The sequence below is a fragment of the Octopus bimaculoides genome, chromosome 6 (genome assembly GCF_046866305.1).
Source record: "Octopus bimaculoides isolate indiv1 chromosome 6, ASM4686630v1, whole genome shotgun sequence".
NCBI lineage: Eukaryota > Metazoa > Mollusca > Cephalopoda > Octopoda > Octopodidae > Octopus > Octopus bimaculoides.
The window spans coordinates 85,193,728-85,212,395 of record NC_142933.1 but is presented as its reverse complement, the minus strand read 5'-3'; the positions used below and the strand labels follow the sequence as shown (position 1 = coordinate 85,212,395).

The following is an 18,668-nucleotide window of genomic DNA, read 5'->3' as shown; positions in this document are numbered from 1 at the left end:
CTGCAGCTGTCCCTTCCAAATTTCTAGCTCCTATTGTAAATAAATGATTATTAACAGACTCGTTAGAGCATGGAATAATAAAAATTGCTTGCCCTATTTGTTGCAGTACTTCACATTCTGGCTTGAAATCCCACTGTCTGGCACCAATACATAACAAATATTATATGTATATGTGTATAGAATTTAAAAGTATAAAAGAAAATTTAATTAATATCATTATATAAGTTGGGTAAAAGCAGTCGTGCGACAGTCAGAATGCATTGCAATGTTTAGTTATGTCCCTTTATGTTATGTGTGCAAATCCCGCGTTTGTAGCTGTTTTTTGACTTTCATCCATGCTGGATTGACGCAATAGTAAAGCGCACTGGGGGTTGATATAATTAACTTTCCCTCGGGTCGATTAAATTATGTACAAGTTAAGTATAGTAGACCGATGGCTGGTCTGTTGGAAACCTGTAAGTAATATCATTGTTGTTCACAACTTGCTGTATGAAATCAACATAGGATTTAATACAACCAACGACATAGTTTTTCTCCCGCTCAAAGTCTGCTTGTAGTATTGTGTCTTTAAAGCAAGTTTTTATTATCTTGTTCTCGTAATGCTTTTCATTGCACATGGTCCTTAACATGACTTCTTCTTGTCTGAATTTCAACAACGTCTTTTGTTTTTGTTGTTTCGCACCCCGTGTCAGCTTTGATACGTAGCTTAATCGGAAAAATGCCTTGGTATGTTCAGCAAATCCTTTGTTTGAGGAGCATACTGCGTATCTTGACATGCAGTAGTTTACCCTACGGAAGAGGACTCTATGACAGTCTGGATATGTCAGTCAAGGCACGACAATTCCGCTGTTCTGTTTCTTCTTATTTTATTGGTTGTGTTAAAGGTGGCAAGCTGACAGAACTCTATTAACATGTCAGTATTTCTTCTTGCTCTTTATGTTCTGAGTTCAAATTCTGGCAAGGGCTGGCTTTGCTTCTCATTTTCACAGGGTTGATAAAATAAGTACCAGTTGAGCACTGGGGTCAGTTTAATCGACCAGTCCCCTCCCTGCAAAATTTCAGGCTTTGTGCTTATAGTAGAAAGAATTACCACTCATAGTATACATTCCAGCACAAGTTAATAAAGTTATTGATGCTTGAAATATTTTTATGTGTGTATGGTGTTTTTAGATTGTCGTGATCAAGTCAGAAGAACCCCTCCCACTTATTGTTGTGTGTTGTGCAATTCCCTGTCGGCTCTGATTGAACCATTCACGTTCTATGGCACCCGGGTAGTTGGCCAAATGACGAGACCTGACCCCCAACAACTTTTGTTTCAGTTATGGTATATTTACATGTACGTGCAGGTTTTACCGTTACTGAGGTTAGTGGAAAAGATGCTGTTGTAGTAGTGTTGTGAGGTATTGTGAACATGTCTGGGTATTTGGATGTGATTATGTAATTTGTTTCCCCCCCTGTAGTGACTAGAGACCATGAAGGTTAAGGTGTGTTATAGCAACAGCACCAAACTGTGCTCTTCACATATCCACATCTTTAGTTTTGGGTTTTGTTGTGTGTGTAGATGGTCTATGGGTGTTGTCTGAATACAATCTGTGATGATATATAGTGTGTTGTTTTATATTATCATTATTATTCATTATGTTTTTAAGGAGTCTGGCAATGTTGGTATACATGTCTATAATAAATTTCATGTGTTGCACGTGCACCATTGTTGTTGTTACTTTGTTGGCCAAAAAAATGTGTCTCTGATTGTAGTATGTATGATTATGCATTGTTTTTCCTGTTTTCTATATCTTCTGTTGTTGAAAGTCATTGCTGGTTTATAATTTGATGTTCTGTTGTCGATTGAGAAGTAAATATGGTAGGTGCCACTTTGCCTGTTGTTTTGGAATCAGGCTTCTAGCTTGTCAGTGTAGTATTTGGCAGTGTTGTGCAGCTAATTGTGTCTAGAGAACAGTGGAGTATTGTGAATAGAATATCACCTGCATGTGAAACTGTAGGTATATTTTAAGAAGGTATGGGGAAATCGCATAGGTTTGTATTGAAAAAATATGGCTAAGATGATGAATCCTTCTACCATTTCAAAAAAGAAAAAGGGTTTTATGTCAAAAAGGGTTTTATGTCATATTCTGTAGTGTTGTAGTGTTTGAGAAGTGTTGTAGCAGTGTTGTTATACTCAAGAAGGACAAAATACAAACGTCAACTTTGCTTTTTGTCATTCCAGAGTCAGGAAAATAAGCATCAATCAAGTACTGAGGTTGATATGATAGAATATATATTCTTCCTTTAAAATTCGAGGCCTTGTTTGTTACTATTATTGTATCAAGGTGGCAAGCTCACAGAATTGTTTGCATGCTGGGGGAAAATGTTTAGTGGTATTTTGTCCGTCTTTGTGTTCTGAGTTCAAATTCCACGAACATTGACTTTACTTTTCATCCTTTTGGGTCAGTAAATTAAGTACCAGTGAAACACTGGGGTCAATATAATTGACTAGTCCCATCCCCCAAAATCTCAGGCCTTGTGCATTTAGTAGAAAAGATTATTGTTATCATCATCATCATCATCATCATCATCATCATCATCATCATCATCATCATCATTATTATTATTGTTATTATTATTATTATTATTATTGTTGTTATTATTATTGTTGAGTGAGAGGGCAGTGCATGACATCAAAGTGACACTGGAGTAAAATATACGAAGCCCAGTATACCCATCATGACTACCCGTCTGATAAGGGTACACCAGGCACGTGCATCACAACCATATGTGCACAACAAGATAAAAAGCACATGACCTTATAGGTGGAGCCCAGTTAGAATTTTCTTCAGGTCGAGTAGCCCATGCTGCTCAAAAGGTCCCTGAATAAGGATGTTGAATGAAACACCCATGCTTCCAGAGATGAATTATCCAAACCCCAACACCACTGTTAAGTTCTTACATGTGTTTAACAGAGGATCATAAATGTATAGTAAAGGGGTAGATTAACTTGAATTGACATGTTTGGTACTTCCTTCACCAGGATACCCTTCTCTCTTCCTTGAATGCAAGACAGAGTCAACTCATGAGAGACTTGAACCTAGAACATTGGCACGATTATATACGGAATGCTTTGAGGTACTTAGTCTGTCACTTACCCTATTCTAATTGTATAGTAATTATAAATTCTAACGTTGATAAGAAGTCACACATTTTTGGGGAGGAGTGTAGTCAGTTTTAATTAACTGTAGTACTAAATGCTGTCTGTTTTATTGACTAAAGCAGGAATGAAAGGTACAGTGGAACTCCTTCAGAATTTGAACTCAGAGCTAAAGGAATGTAACCAAATACCTCCAGACATTTTATTCAACACTGTTGATTCTGCCATGATGATGGTAATGATAATAATAATAATAATAATAAGTAACACTTTCTTATGTAGTCTTAAAATTTAAGATTCCTACAAGCAGAGAGATGAGAAGTGTAAGAATATTACGTATGGCGTTAAGCAAAGCCAAGTGAGAACTGGAACTTGCAACTGGCTTAATGGGATATTTTGGCTACCGCAACAAACTCCACAGCAATGCAGATTTGGTGTAAACATCCTTCAAAAGACATTGCTGTATACACAAATGTATGCACACACAGATACACACATGCAAAGTGCACTTGTTGCTGCACATAAATTTTGCATAAAACTGTTGGAAAGCATAATAAATATTATTATTTCACAGAGGTTGACTTCGCTTTTCATCATTTCTGGGTCTTGAAAATAAGTACCAGTTGAGGACTGGGGTAGATATAATCAACTGGTACCCTCCCCAGAGTATCAAGTCTTGTGCCTATTATTTTTATTATTATTATTATTGAATGAGAGAGCAGTGCATGTCATCAAAGTGATACTAGGATACAAATATACAAAGCCCAATATACCCATCATGACCACCCATCTGATAAGGGTACACCAGGCACAGGCATCACAACCATTTGTGCGTGACATGGTGCTCTCATATCAAGATAAACAGTGCATGACCTTGCTGGTGGGGGCCTATTAGAATTTTCTTCAGGTTGAGTAGCCCATCTCACTCAAAAGGTCCCTGAATGAGGGTTGTTTAAGGATGTTGAGCAAAACACCCATGTTTCCTGAGGTGAATTATCCAAACCCAAAGAATTCCTCTCAACACATGGCTATGATGCTCCCCCACTACTTCTGCTCATGATCAGAGATACATATATCGTCAGCCACCAAGGGACATGCTCAACTGGTTACGGTCAAGCGACTGACAAGCAAATCTGTGGCATGTAGCAGAATATTTGTTGTTATAATTATTTCATCATTATAGTCAACTTTGTCATCCTTTCAGGGTCAACAAAATAGGTACCAGTTAAGCACTGGGGCTTGATGTAATTGACTGACCCCCTCCTGCAAAATTTCAGGCCTTGTGCCTATAGTAGAAAGGATTATTATTATTATTATTGGCAGAATTGTTAGCATGTCAGATAAAATGCTTACAGCATTTCATCTATCTTCATGTTCTGAGTTCAAATTCTGAAGTACCAGTTGAACACTGGGGTCAATGTAATTGACCTATCCCCTGCCCCGAAACTGTGCCAAAATTTGAAACCATCATTATTATTATTGTTATTACAGTGAGTTGGTAGAATCATTTGAGCATTGCAGAAAATACCTTGCTGGATCTTTTCTGATTCTTTGTGTTTGAGTTCAAGTCATACTGAAGTCAGTTTTCCCCATCGTCCTTTCATGGTCGATAACATAAAGTACTAGCTAAAGTATTTTGCCGGCGGGGGTCAATTACATTGACTGAGCTTCTTCTCTGGAAATTACAGGCCTTGTGACTTAGATACCAACACACGAATTTTTGAAGGAAAGTAGAAGTGATTAAATTAATTCTGAATGTGATTAATTATATTAATTATATTAATCATTGCCTTAATATAATAATGATACTTAACGAGCAAAAACCTTTTCAGAATTTATTAACTTCACCAGTGTTTTCTTCTCTCCCTCTCAGTGTACATAACATTTCTTTTTCTCCGTATTTCTCTATCTCATTTGACATCTGCAGAAGGCAGTATTCCAGCTTGGTCGTGATCCAGTAACTGAAATCGTTGAAAAGAATGTACATATCCATACCTAACTTCCTTTTACTTTTGACTATCACTTATTTAATTCTTACCCTTCTGTATACTCTTTCCATTGTTCTGCCACTCTTCTATCATGCTTCTTTAAAACGGCCATATAATACTTCTGAATTAGTAATTATCACAAAATTGTCCAGATGTTCTTCTCATTCTAAAATTTAGGCAAGAAAAGCCAAATATCTGAATTTTATAGGATTTCTCTATCCTAAGTATGAAAATGGCTTCTGTTTGCTCTGATAATAATTATGGTAACGATGATGATTTCTTAATTAAAGAATACTGCCTCAAGCAAGTAGAATTAAGTGAAACACAAATTGTGGGGCTGATTGCATCACTTGTAAGAGGATATAAATTCATTGTTTTGGAGAACCCAGAAGCTAGAAGTCTTAGGCTGTTCGGACCTTATTCACTTCATTTATTGAGTGCTAATAATATTTATTGATGCATTCTTAGTTATAGTTGTATATATCCAATTGAAACAAACTTAGTATATTACTGGTATTCAGTCTTATTGAACTGGATGGTAGAAATGATTGTCTGTTTGATTTTGTTAGCATGTTAGTAATTAAAAGAAGACAACTGTGATTGTACTATAATTGCTGACACCTGTTGCAAGCCAATAAAGGCAGGGACCAGGTATCTCATGGTCCTTCAGGTCACACTCTTATTGTCATAGTGAGGAAGATGTATGTATCTAGGATGACATAGTTCAGTATAAAATGATGGGATGGTCATGGCTGATATACATTTGCTCACAAGCCCCAGTTTGGTCAGGTACTAAACTACAGCAATTACAACTATATGGGTCTCTGTGTATGTGTGTGTGCACATGTAGCTGGTCCAGTGACCTGCTACACTGGTGTTTCCATAACATTTAGCTGCCACTCAGGCAAATCAGACTGGGTGAAAAACACATTACACTACTCTAATATCTGTACACATTTTTTTTTTAATTTCCATAAAAAAAAATATTTCTATCTCCGGGTTTGACTTGTCCGAAGATGCTGACTTGTTTGCATGTCATGGGAACTGCAGAGTTGAAATGCTGTAACTTGCAATGCTGGCTCTGTATTCTATAGAACATTGCACTGCTGACACAAAAAGCAAGGCACAATATTGACTTGTAAACCTTTAGTAGTAAACTTGGTATATATTATGATTGCAAAACAAAATAGTGTGTACTTACTACCAATTAATGCACACACACACACACACACACCTTGACCATATGTCTAAGTATTTTAGCTGACCATTTTCTATGCCAGCCCACCCGGAGAGAATGCACAATGGGGATGTGTATGTACTTGGGGGTTGGGGTGGAGGTTCCATATAGTTTGCATGTCCCAAATTTTACTCAAAAGGCATTGGTTGAGGTAAACCTAATATTATAGAAGAAAATATCCAAGGTGCCATATTGTAGGCCTGGGCCCAAAACTATGTGACTGCAATGCAAACTTGTTCCTTAAATCACACTCAGCAGCATATTAACTTAAAGAAAGTTAAGCTGTTATTTCTAGCACATCAGCTGACCACATGTAGACTTCCTCTTGTTGGCCCAAGTTGATGTAAGTGTTGGCACATGGCTCTGACCAGGAACTGAAACTGTATCACAGTCTCATCTCAGAGAAAACTTGTTCATATAGTGCTAGCTAGCAGTTTTTGGTGATGCTGATGATGATGTTAGCAAATACTATAAGTCTCAGCTTTAGAAGTAATATTTCAGGACAATTAAATCTTAATTGGCATTAAATTCCTCTCAGTTTTATTTAAGAGTTTGTATATATACTTGGCAGTAAGGCTTGCTCCTCTCTTGCAGAAATTTTGCCAACCCTTGTGTTTTTATTACATTCTGAGCCTTTAATCTCCCTAAAAATCTCTTAACTTGTGTTACTCATTATTTAAATCTTATTCTTTTATTTATTGTTATCGGAAATATCATTATCAATAGTAGTTAGTGATGATGGTGGTGGTGGTGGCGGCAACAGCGGTGGTAGTGGTGGAGGTGGTGGCAACGGCAGCAGTGGTGGCGGTAGTAGTAGTAAAATATGACAGACACAGTAGACCACCAAACAAAAATGCTTTCTGCAGTGTTTTTTAATTATTTACTTCTAGGAGGCTGTGAGCTGACAGAATAGTTAGTGTGTTGGACAAAAGTGCTAGCGATGTTACTTCTGGATCTCTATATTCTGGGTTCAAATCCTGCTGAGGTCAACTTTACATTTCACCCTTTTTGGGACTGATAAAATAAGTACCAGTCAAGTACTAGGGGATCGATATAATTGCCTTACTATGCACACGTGGAGGTGCAATGGCCCAGTGGTTAGGGCAGCGGACTCGCGGTCATAGGATCGCAGTTTCGATTCCCAGACCGGGCGTTAACACCTATTATTATTATTATTATTATTATTATTATTATTAGTAGTAGTAGTAGTAGTAGCAGCAGCAGCAGCAGTAGTTTTTCTTCCTTCTTCAAGTTTGTTTCCATTTCTTGCTGAGTGTCTTCCTGACACCTAGGGCAAAGAAACTCACTGTATACATTGATAGGCCATGAAAATAGATGCACCAGATTGTTCATTTACAAAATCAAGGAAAGTTACTACTCCTACTACTACTGCTGCTATATGGACAATACATACTGTAAACCATCTTAGAGCTTCAACAGTCCCACTTTTCCAGTGTTCTAAGACTTTATTTATCAACCCAGGAAGGATGAAAAGTAAAAGTGGGACACCAGCGAGATTTGAACTCGGAGCACAGAGAGGCAGAATGAATGAATGAATATACAGCAAGACACTCTTATCTGACTCCCTTACAACTTTTGCCAAACGGCTGCAAGTCAGAGCTGATAGTTTGACTGTATTACACTCAATTGTAGTACATCTGGCATTGGTGTAGATGGGTGGGTGGGTGGGCCTTGCAGGAAACGTATGTATATCTGAGCTGAGTAGAAAGGGATATGTGTGTGTGTGTGTGTGTGTGTGTTAGAGAATGAAAGATGTATAGATAGATAAGTTACAAAAAAACTCAGACTAAGGCATGTAAGTAACTCCATCTAACACACCCGCTCCCTGGCTGCTATCATAGCCTGATGTAATATAGATAAAGGGGAAAAGCTGGGGCTAAGACATGTATGTATAAACCTCCTCTAAGTGTAGTTGATATCTTCAGTTCTTATGGAATATTGTTTCGCTCTCTAATACATACATATATATATATATATATATATATATATATATATATATATATATATATATATATAATGTGTGTGTGTGTATATATATATATATATATATATATACACACACACATATCACACACACACATACACACACAGAACACATGTACACATACAAGCAGTCTCGTTTCCCTTTCTCCCTATTTCCAATGAAACCTGTTGAATCTGATCTTATTTAGGTTTTTATTTATTCCTTCTCTTACCGGCTCCCCTTTCATTTCCTTTCTCTCTTTCTACCTCTCTTCTTCTTCCTCACTCACACTCTCTCTATCTCTCTCTCTCTCTCTCTCTCTCTCTCAGTGTCTCTCTCTTTCTCTCTGTATCCCTCTTTTTTCCTTTACTCTATCTCTACATCATCTGTTCAAATGATTGCCAACAAAAAAATTGAATCTTTGCACTACTGCTTTTTTAGTTATTAGCTGAGTTAGTCTGACTCACTTTTCCTCTAGTCAGCCAGTTTGACTGATGATGTTGTTGGTGGTGGCAGCGACGACAACGACGATGATGGTGGCAGCAGTGGTGGAGAATGGAGCAGCACCATCACCACCACTACCACCTCCATTCCCACCACTATATACCCACACCTTTTCTCTACTCCTTCCACCCTTGCTCACCTCTGCCAGTCTCTCTGATACATAACCTGAGCCTGCTTTCATACATTTCTTGTCCCACCACCTCACTACCACCACAAACACCCTTATAAGCTTAGTTTCTTTTTTTTTTTTCCCTCTTCTTTTCGTCTTCTTCCCTCTTTTCCCCACCAATATGTTCGCTGCTGTTTAGTCATGGCACTTCAGTGCTTATTGATTTCGCTGAAATAAAGCTTACATGAATTATAACTATTAATAAAAGAACAGATCATTTGAGCTATTTGTCAACAAAGTGCAGTTTTCTGCGCGCACACAGTACCATCGTGTGCGCCTCTTCCTCTCGACTACATCCTTCTGTTTCTATCTTCTGCTTGCTATCCACTTGCTCCCCCCCCCCCTTCGTTTCCTTTCTTCGTCTTCATTTGCTCTCGAAAAATAATGAATTGTACTTTCTCATACCCTTTTCACTGGAATTTCAACACAATTTGAAATTTATAGCTTGTGTGTGTGAATGCATTCTCATTCTGCAAAGTGTGTTTATTTCTTGTTGTAATTTTTTTTTTTTATTATTGAGGGTGGGGGAGTAGGTGGGGCATTGTGTATGTGTGTGTAATATTTTTATATGTATACTTTTAAAAAAATTCTTTTCTAAGGATTTGATTTATCAAACTTGCTTTTATTCCTATTGTATAAAAAAAGTTGTGAGTGTTAGTAATTTGTGCTAAGTTGCCGTAGCAACTCCACCTGACTAGGAATTCCAGTTGTCAACTTCAACAAGACTAATAGGTTTCCCAGATAACTAAACTAAACTAAAATAAATAAATAAAAAGAATACAGGTATGCATCTCACTACAAAGCATCTGCATTGACTTTGATATATTTGTTATTAAATAAACAAGCAAAAAAAAAAGAAACAGGTAAATACACTCTTAAAAAAAAAAACCCAAAAAAACATTGTTTCCAAATATCCGAAAATCTTCAGTCCATTTTCAAATGGTGCTCTATTTCTTGCATTGAATGTTTTCTGGTATCAGAGGTCTGCTGATATATCTTTTACTTCTCGCTTGCTTCAATCATTGGACTGCAGCCATGCTAAAGCACTGCCTTGATGACAGGTTTTGTGAAAGCAAATCAGCCGCAGTTATTATTATTTTTCAAGCCTGGTACATTGTTCTGTCAGTCTTTTTGCTGCAATGTTAAGTTACGGGGATATAAACAAACCAACATGCACGTGAGCATACAATGGATTTTTTCAGTTTCTGTTTACTAAATTCACTCACAAGGCTTTGGTCAGCCTGGAGAACTATAGTACAAGACACTTCTCAAGGTGCCATGCAGTAGGAATGAACCCAAAATCATGTGGTTGGGAAACAAGCTTCTTAACTACACAGCCATGCTTTGTCAATTTATTTATTTACATATTTTTACTTGCTATGTTTTGAAAAAGGGAAAGTACCCATGGGCCTTTGCAGTCCATCTTAGATTGGTGAGTCTGCTTGATGCCATTAACCCTTTTGTTACCTTATTTCTGTTGAGTTGCTCTGTGTTTCTTTCCATTAATTCTAAATATAACAAAGAATTTAATAAAATAACTTAGTTATCATTAAACTAGTGTTAGGAACAAAAATTGTGACCAAGGTTTGGTAGAAGATTTTAATTGAGAACTTTTGAAAATAGAGCCAGAGGTGGTTTCAGCCGGGTTGGCATCAAAAGGGTTAATGCAATGGTTCTCAACTTTTTTTTTTAAAACTTATAGACCCCACTTGATTCCAATTTTACTCTACTAGACCTCCACAGTGATTTGAGATGTATAAAATAAAAAATTGAAATATTTTGTGTAATGTAGAAGCATAAGCAATTTATTGCACAGAAATTTTAACAACAAAATCTAATATGGAACCCCAAGGGCCATATGGGCCCTGGTTGTGAACCATTGTGTTGTTGTTTTCATTTAAACTGTTGTGGGGCAACACTTGCGGAAAAGACATGAATGAGCGAGCAGGAAGTTTCCCCAAAATCCAATGTTCTGGGGAATAAGAAAAGACTGAACATTGTGCTTTGTGCTGGACTAGAGAGGCAGGGGTTGGACACATCCTGAGGGATGAGAGGTAGAGAGATGGGTTGATTAAGGATGCCTAACAGTATTGCAGCATCTGTAATGTGTAGTAGTAGGTGTCTGTGTGTGTCCATCCGTGTCCATCCCTCTGTGACAAATAAAAGATGTTCAATGTTGATGGTTTTTGGTCAGGACCCTCCATAAAAGAATCAATATTATAGTATATTGTTCTGTTAAGTACAGTTGAAATGGTGCCAAAATAGAAAACCAATCTTGATATCTTGCAATGTCTAATTTGTGTTCCTCAATTCGTATACTCTCTCTCTTTCTCTCTCACTCTCCCTCTCTCACTCATTATCTTTGTATTTCTGTATTTCACACTTGTACAAGACAGGAACTACTCTCATATTAGTGACCTCAGCTCAACAAATAAAACACCCAATCATAATAGAAATCAAGTTGGGTTTTTCTCCTTCACTAATTGAAATCTCGAAAGAAGAGAACTAAAATTATGTTTGACTAAATCCACAACAAATTTTTCGAAGATAAGAGGTGAGGGGCACTGAATCAACCTTGTTATATATTGTTGTGAGCCTCCATGTAATAACATAAACCTACTAGACAGACATGCTTGCTATCTCCTTTCTCAAAGCTTTTCTGTTGCTATGACAAGGTTCCTCTGATTCTTAGAGCTGATTGGTTGGTTGGTTATTGATCTTAGGCCACCCCTGCTCTCCCTCTTCCCTTGTATTGTTTCTCCATTCCCCACATTAAGCATCGCATCCAGTTCCTCTCCATCCAACCTAGAATTTGGGCCTCTACAATTAACTCATCACTCAGGTTTTCCCTGCAGCGGTCATTTTGCAGTTCCCCAAATATTAACTATATCAATCCCACTGAGGTCCTCAAAGCCCTTGTTAACAACTCCTTCCTCACTAACCCTAATCCTCCCTTCTGCTTCCCCAAAATCCAGTAAAATTTTCCTCAAAACACTACATTGTTAAAAGAAACCACATTGGATAACATAGCCCCAGTCAGATACATTATGTCTGAACTAAATTATGGAATGGTTACAATTGCAATGGCTCTAACCAGGGCTGAATGAAAGTGGGGGGTGGGGTGGATAAACAACAGTAACTGATCTTAAAGTAATAAAATTTAAATCACACCTAGTAGTATTTGAATGCAGGACTCAGGGAGTGAAACACTAACTATTAGCTATCTAATCTTTTCTATGGCTTCTGCTATCTGTCCTGCATCAATATTGTAGTACTTACTCTAAGCAACAGACCCTACTTAGAAAGGAGTCTTTAGCAATTAATAGACAAAACCACAAATACAAATAAAACAATTGCTTTCCTCGCAACCACTTAATGGTAATTGTTAAAGATAACAAAAAGCAATTTGATGAAAATTGCTTTCTTGACACTCCTTCTGTCCTGTGTAATATATCAAGATAGGTTAGTTTCATCTTAAGTGTGTATGGTTGTGCTTGTGTGTGGGCATGAACACACACACACACACACATAGGTATATACAAAGCTATATAGATATATAGATATACAGATAGATAGATGGACAGGTAGATTGATAGATATGCTTATATGCATACTGTACATAATTTGTTTCTGTATATGTATCAAGTCATTAAGAATGAAATGTTTGATTTTGAACTGCAAGCTTATTTTACTTTATCTCAACAAAAAGCAATGCAGTTAATCAAAGTATGTACCTAAATTATCAACACAATTTTGCCATTGTATTGGTAACTTATTTATGCTGGCAGCGAAGAATTCTGGAGAGCAAGTGGTGATGAAATCACAAAAGGCTGTTTCTGCATCTTCTTCAGATTTGAAGTCTTTTCTTTGCAACAAGTTGTTTAATACCTGGAAAACATGATAGTCAGTTGATGCAAGGTCTGGTGAATATGGTGGATGACAGAGTACGTCCAAGTTCAGTTCCTGTAACTTGAGTAGCGTTCTTTGTGCAACATGTGGTCGAGCTTTGTTTTGCAAGAAAATTTGCCAGTTTCTGTTCACCAATCTCAGTTGTTTAATTCCCCACTGAATTAACTTACCAGGTCTCATGAAGCTGTAGTGGGTGACACCAGTGCTGGACCACCAAACAGACACTTTTAGCTGTCCTGTACTCATTACTATAGCAGAGGTTAATTTATTTTTTGTAGAGTCAGTCACTTGCTACTCTGGAGTCATCAACTGTGTGTTCGCTAGGTGATGATTCAAGTTATGACCGCTTGTCCAACGACTGTGAACACGCAGTCATCAGTTACAAGATAAATAAATGTGTATGTGTGTGTGTAAATGTAGGGAAATTAATGAATTGGGTGTAGTTTTTTGTTTTACACGTTTATTGACCTGCATCAGAATATGCAAAATATGCAGAAAAGCAAATATTTTTATTTCTTTTAAATATTGTAAAAGAGATGATTTATTAATTTTTTTCTTCCTATCTTCTCTTTAAGCATGATACTATACCAGCTTCAGTACATTTTCATTTCATCTTCTGACATATTGCAATCTTTATGTTGAATTCTGCAACTATTATCATCTGCTTTCCAACTTCAAAATTTCTAAAAACACCATCGAGTTTGTATCTCATCTTTATCTTTATCTGAGAAAGGTAGTTCCCAATCATATTTTACGGAGCCTTCAAGACTGGTGGAAGGTGGATGGGAAGTATCCTCTCACTGGAAACCCGGCTTGAATGCTTAAATCAGAGTTGACTCCACTAAAAGCATCTGAGGTGCCAGATGGTACACTAAATCGAATTCTTATACACAGTCCTTGAATCTTGATGGCAAACTGTTGTTCATCACATAGAAATCACAAACTACAGTGATCAGACTGTTCCTCTAGGTGTGTATGTGTGTGTATATGTCTGTGTGAGTGTGTATATATTTCTGTTTGTGTGTGTGTGTGTAAATACACGTGTGCATGTTTTCTTTTATTCCTTCTTCTTCCCTCTTTAATTTATGGCATGTATCAAATTCTGGATGGATTGGACTCCCAAGTATGACTAGAAGGAGGCAGCTGAAAATGGTAATGAAATATATTTTACTAGAATAACTAAAGAAATGCTAATAGAAAAAAATTTATGTATTGGCTGGTGAGGGGGAGAAAGAGAAGAGTGGCGGGTGGGGGTGTATTGTAAATTTTTCAGATGTTTAACTACTCTTGCCTGCCACTTTCTGATATTAACTAATATTTCATCTGAAATTTAGTTGAAAGTATATTACTCCATTTGTGTGGTATTGTTGCATCATCATCATCATTATCATTATCATCATCATAATCATCATTATTAACCACCACCACCAGTAACAACAACAACAACACCAGCATTATCATTTACAGTTGTGGCATCAATATCACCATTTTTCTGATGATTAAACATAACATGTCTTGCTTTCTAACAATGAACGCTTGTAGTCTTATGTATGTATGCATGTGTGTGTGTGTGTGTGTGTGTGTGTGTGTGTGTGTGTGTGAAATAGTTTCTTGTGTTATATTTAATACCTCCCTCCATCTGATCATTTCAACATGCACACACACACACACACACACACACACACACACACACACACACACACACACAACACAGCACAAACCACCCGTTTCCTCTCCTCTCCTTTTTTTCTTTTTTTTCTTCTCTCCATAATGTCTTGATAAATTCTCTAACTTTCACACTAATATGAATTCCATTCCTTTCCTGCTAGTATTACTATTACTAGTATTTCTCTGATAACAGATTGTTAGCAGATTAGTGGAAGTATGGTTTTATATAGATATGTATGTATGTATAGATATGTATGTATGTATGTATAGATATGTATGTATGTATGTATGTATATGTATGTATTTACATATATATTTATATTCATCATAATTTAATATGTGTGAGAGAGAGAGATAGGGTATGCTCATTTCGTTTTGCACTCTTGAATTTAAGTTAAAATTAACTCCAAATTTGCCTTTATAGATGTTGTCTTCATTTGCCTTTTTTATTTAAGAAATTTTTTTTGATGGGTTTATAATCCTTTCTACTATAAGCACAAGGTCTGAAATTTGTGGGATGGAAGGAAAGAAAGTGAATTTCATTGACTCTCTCCACTGCTTAGTTGGTAATTATTGTAGTAACTCCCAAAAGAATGGAAAATAAAGTCAACCTTTAATGAGAACATGAAGATGGATGAAATGCTTAATGGCATTGTGTGTTAACAGTTTGTGTATGTGTGTGCATGCATAATATATGTATGTGTGTATGAGACTCAAGATAATCTCTGTATCTGCTTATGATTACGTAAGCACCTTAAATACGAAACCATAGTACATGCTACCCAAATTGGTCTTGATTTTGAGCGACAACTATCATAGTTTTTATATGTGAACCACAAAAGCAGTGATATTCCAAACGAACCCGAATGAATGTGGAAGACTTTGAAAGGACTTTAACAATCATGGTTCTGTGAACAAAACAGTTTTAAGAATCCAAGAGCCATAGTGTGTTTTTGCAGCATCAGTATTTGAGGTCTTTGTGGGCTTTCTTTATCACTAACGGCTCCTAAGTTTCTATAGCTATTCCAAAGCTACTTTGCCAAAAGAAACTATGGTTTTTATCTTGAAGTAGCTTGGATTTGTTTTCATTCAGAACATATTCCATTCAAACTACTTGATGACAGCATGGAGATCTGATTAGGGAAGGGGGGTTGGGGCTTTTTTTTCTCCTTGCTGCCTTACATTTCATTTTTTTCACTTTGGGAGTTCATTTACATTTTTTTAAGAAAATTTTCGATTTACTATTGGAACTGTGAGAAGGGTTTGTTTTCTTGTGTTAATTCCTTTCATCTTACACAATGTTTTTAATATTTCATGAATCTAGTTCTTCTGTCTCTTTGTGTGTGTGTGTGTGTGTTTTTTTTTTCTGAGAATGAATTAGAGCATATAGAATACAAATCTTGCTCCTCTTGTAGAATTGTACAAGAAACACAAACGGGTGGGAAGGTGGGATGTAAAAGAAGTGAAGGCAACAATAGCATTTTAGTTGCAGCAAAACAGTTTTTGATGTGCATTTCTATTCATGTGTGTCTAATGTTGTTTGTAAAATAAGTTCCTTCCAGTTACCATTTAAGATTTGTTTCCATTTCCAAAAGACATTGGATACAGTGAGGAAGATAATACATACACATTATACACTGAACAGCATAGATTTGGTCATCTTCTATAAAGAATATTTTATTATTTTGCTTGTTTATCATAATATTCTCTCTCTCTCCCATCTCACGTCCATTTGAAGACCTTGGCTTAGATTAATTTGTAATTTATGTCTGTCATTCGTACATTTTCGTTCATTTTCTTCAACTTTTTTAAACAGTAATTTCAATTGATATCTGGGAAATGTACCTTTGTTGCAAAGGTGTATTTATTCATTATGTGTGTATGCACACACGCGTTCGCTTACAAAACTATAACAGTGTGTACAGACTACTTAGTGTTATGTGCAAACTAAATACAATAACCAGGAGGGCAGAGCACCACAGCACTGTTCTCGCTCATAAACTTTCTGTCTCTTCCCTTCTCCTCCTTCCATTCTCTCTGGTCTCTCATTCTTTAGCAGTTTTAGCTCCTCTGCCACCACCACCACCAATCTTTCTATATAACACCTTCACTAGTTTTCCCCCTCCCCACTCCTTCTGCTAGTTCATTATTGTTGTTGTTGTTGTGGTTGTTGTTGTGGTTGTTGTTGTTGCCCTTCCCTTGACTTAAGTGCACTTGATGATTGGATGTTAGTAGATGTGATATTGTTGCACCGGTCTACCCCACTGTGGGAATGTGTCAGTCTTTGCAGTGAGTGGTTGGTTCTTCTATGGGGCTGAGGGAGGTGGCGATCGGGGGAGGGGGGGGGGGCAATGGGGAGTACATGAGCAGGGGACCTAACCCTTCTCTTTAGGCTAGCTGCTCTCTCTCTCTCTCACACACACACACACAGTTTCTGCCTACCCCTCTCTCCTAAGAACAAGGTCCATGTGAAGAGGTGGGGATTAAGTTTTATTTAGATTTCATTGATTTATTTTTTTTGTCTCTCTGCTTCTCTCTTTGTGTGTGTGTACACATACATTCGTGTATACAGTGTGTGTTTGCTCTATGGTAGCAGCTGAATTTCTAAGTGTCCATAGGTGGAACAGTTTTGCTTAAGGAAACTGAATGATTGGGAGTGATTATAATCCTTATAAATCATGATTGTAAAGGCGTCTGAGAAAGACGAGGACTCTTCCTTAAAACTAAAATGGAAAGAAGACTTCGAAGGTGTTTGCCTAATATAATTTGTGTTTTTGGATCTGTGCAGTTTCGCTCACTGATGTTTTAATTTTTTTTTTTTTTAACTAAACAGTTTGAAACTTTGTATACTGGTGTAATTTCTCACACTCAATACGGTTTACTTTCAACACTGTCAACTAACAATCAGCAAGTGAACTTGTCACTGCCACTACAATTACTGCTATATCTCTAACTACATGTCGGGAAAATGAATAAATATATGTAAATAATATTTCTTCCTTTTTGGTGTTGATTTTTCAATGTTTACTGGTTACTCTGACACGAGAACCAAAAAAAAAAAAAGAGAAAAAAAGCATGTAATATGCAACACAGGCAGTAAACAAAAATAAGATAGAACAGAGTGGTGACATTTAGTAGAGATGACCCCGAAGTTGTTCCTCTTTGATTACTATCACAAACAATAGTAGCTTTCTTCAACTGAATACATATCATTGATTGGTTAAAATTATCCAAATAACAATTTTAACACAAAATAACTTCTAAAATACGAAATTTTGCCCAAAATGTTGAAAGTAAACTGTTGAGCATGAGAAATTTCACCTGCATATGAAGTTTCAAACTGTTTAGTTAAAAAAAAAAAATAATTTTAAAATTTGTGAGCGAAACCAAACAGATCTGTGCTTTCAAAGACAGTCCATGCTTCCCCCCCTCTCCTTGCCCACTCTTAATCAAACGAACCATTCTGATGGGCACATGTCATTGTAAGAGTGGTTTTACCTATTTACTAAATTAACGAGGCAAGCAAAAAAAAAAAAAGTTCTCCTGAACAGGCTGTTGCCTCTACTCGGGTTTCAAACTACTGATTGTTTTTGCTTGTTTAATTTTGTTTATATATTTTATTCTGATATTCTGATCCTAATTAATATTTTCATTGTAAGTTTCACTATTCAGAAAACAGTGTGAGGTAAACTGGAGGTGAAAGGAGAGTGAGTATTTACACGACCCAGTAACTTTGACACTGCTAATGAAATTAATTTCTTTTTGTCATTTACTCTTTTGTGTTGGATTAACTTAATCTGTAAGCTTCTGTAGACATAAACTTGTTTTGTTGCCTGAGCCGTATTTATATAAATGAAATCAGTTTTCTCATTCACTATTTTCTCTTTTAATTTCACACTTGAGGGAGGAGGCAAAAAAAGTCTCTGCCTGCTTTACAAAAGGATTGGATATTTGTGTTTGTGCAAGGGTGAAGGAGAAATGTATTTTAACTGTGAGCCTGACAGAAAACATGAAGCTTAGCAAGATTAATATATTGAGTTGTTTTATTCTATAGTTTCTATTACTTT

The 18,668-nt window shown here is 36.6% G+C and overlaps 1 protein-coding gene across 33 annotated transcripts in view; it reads left to right on the top strand.

Moving 5' to 3' along the window:
- LOC106876393 (transcription factor 7-like 2) overlaps nucleotides 1-18,668 on the top strand; it is a 551,963-nt gene that overhangs the window by 396,995 nt on the left and 136,300 nt on the right. Inside the window, exon 1 of one of the 33 annotated variants that reach the window (XM_089354205.1) lies at nucleotides 341-455. The exons of the other annotated variants lie outside the window; for them this stretch is intronic. Within the exon in view, the coding sequence (XP_089210331.1) occupies nucleotides 408-455 (48 nt within the window). The 5' untranslated portion in view covers nucleotides 341-407. Of the gene's footprint in view, nucleotides 1-340; nucleotides 456-18,668 lie in introns of those variants that run through there. 33 annotated transcript variants of the gene reach the window in all.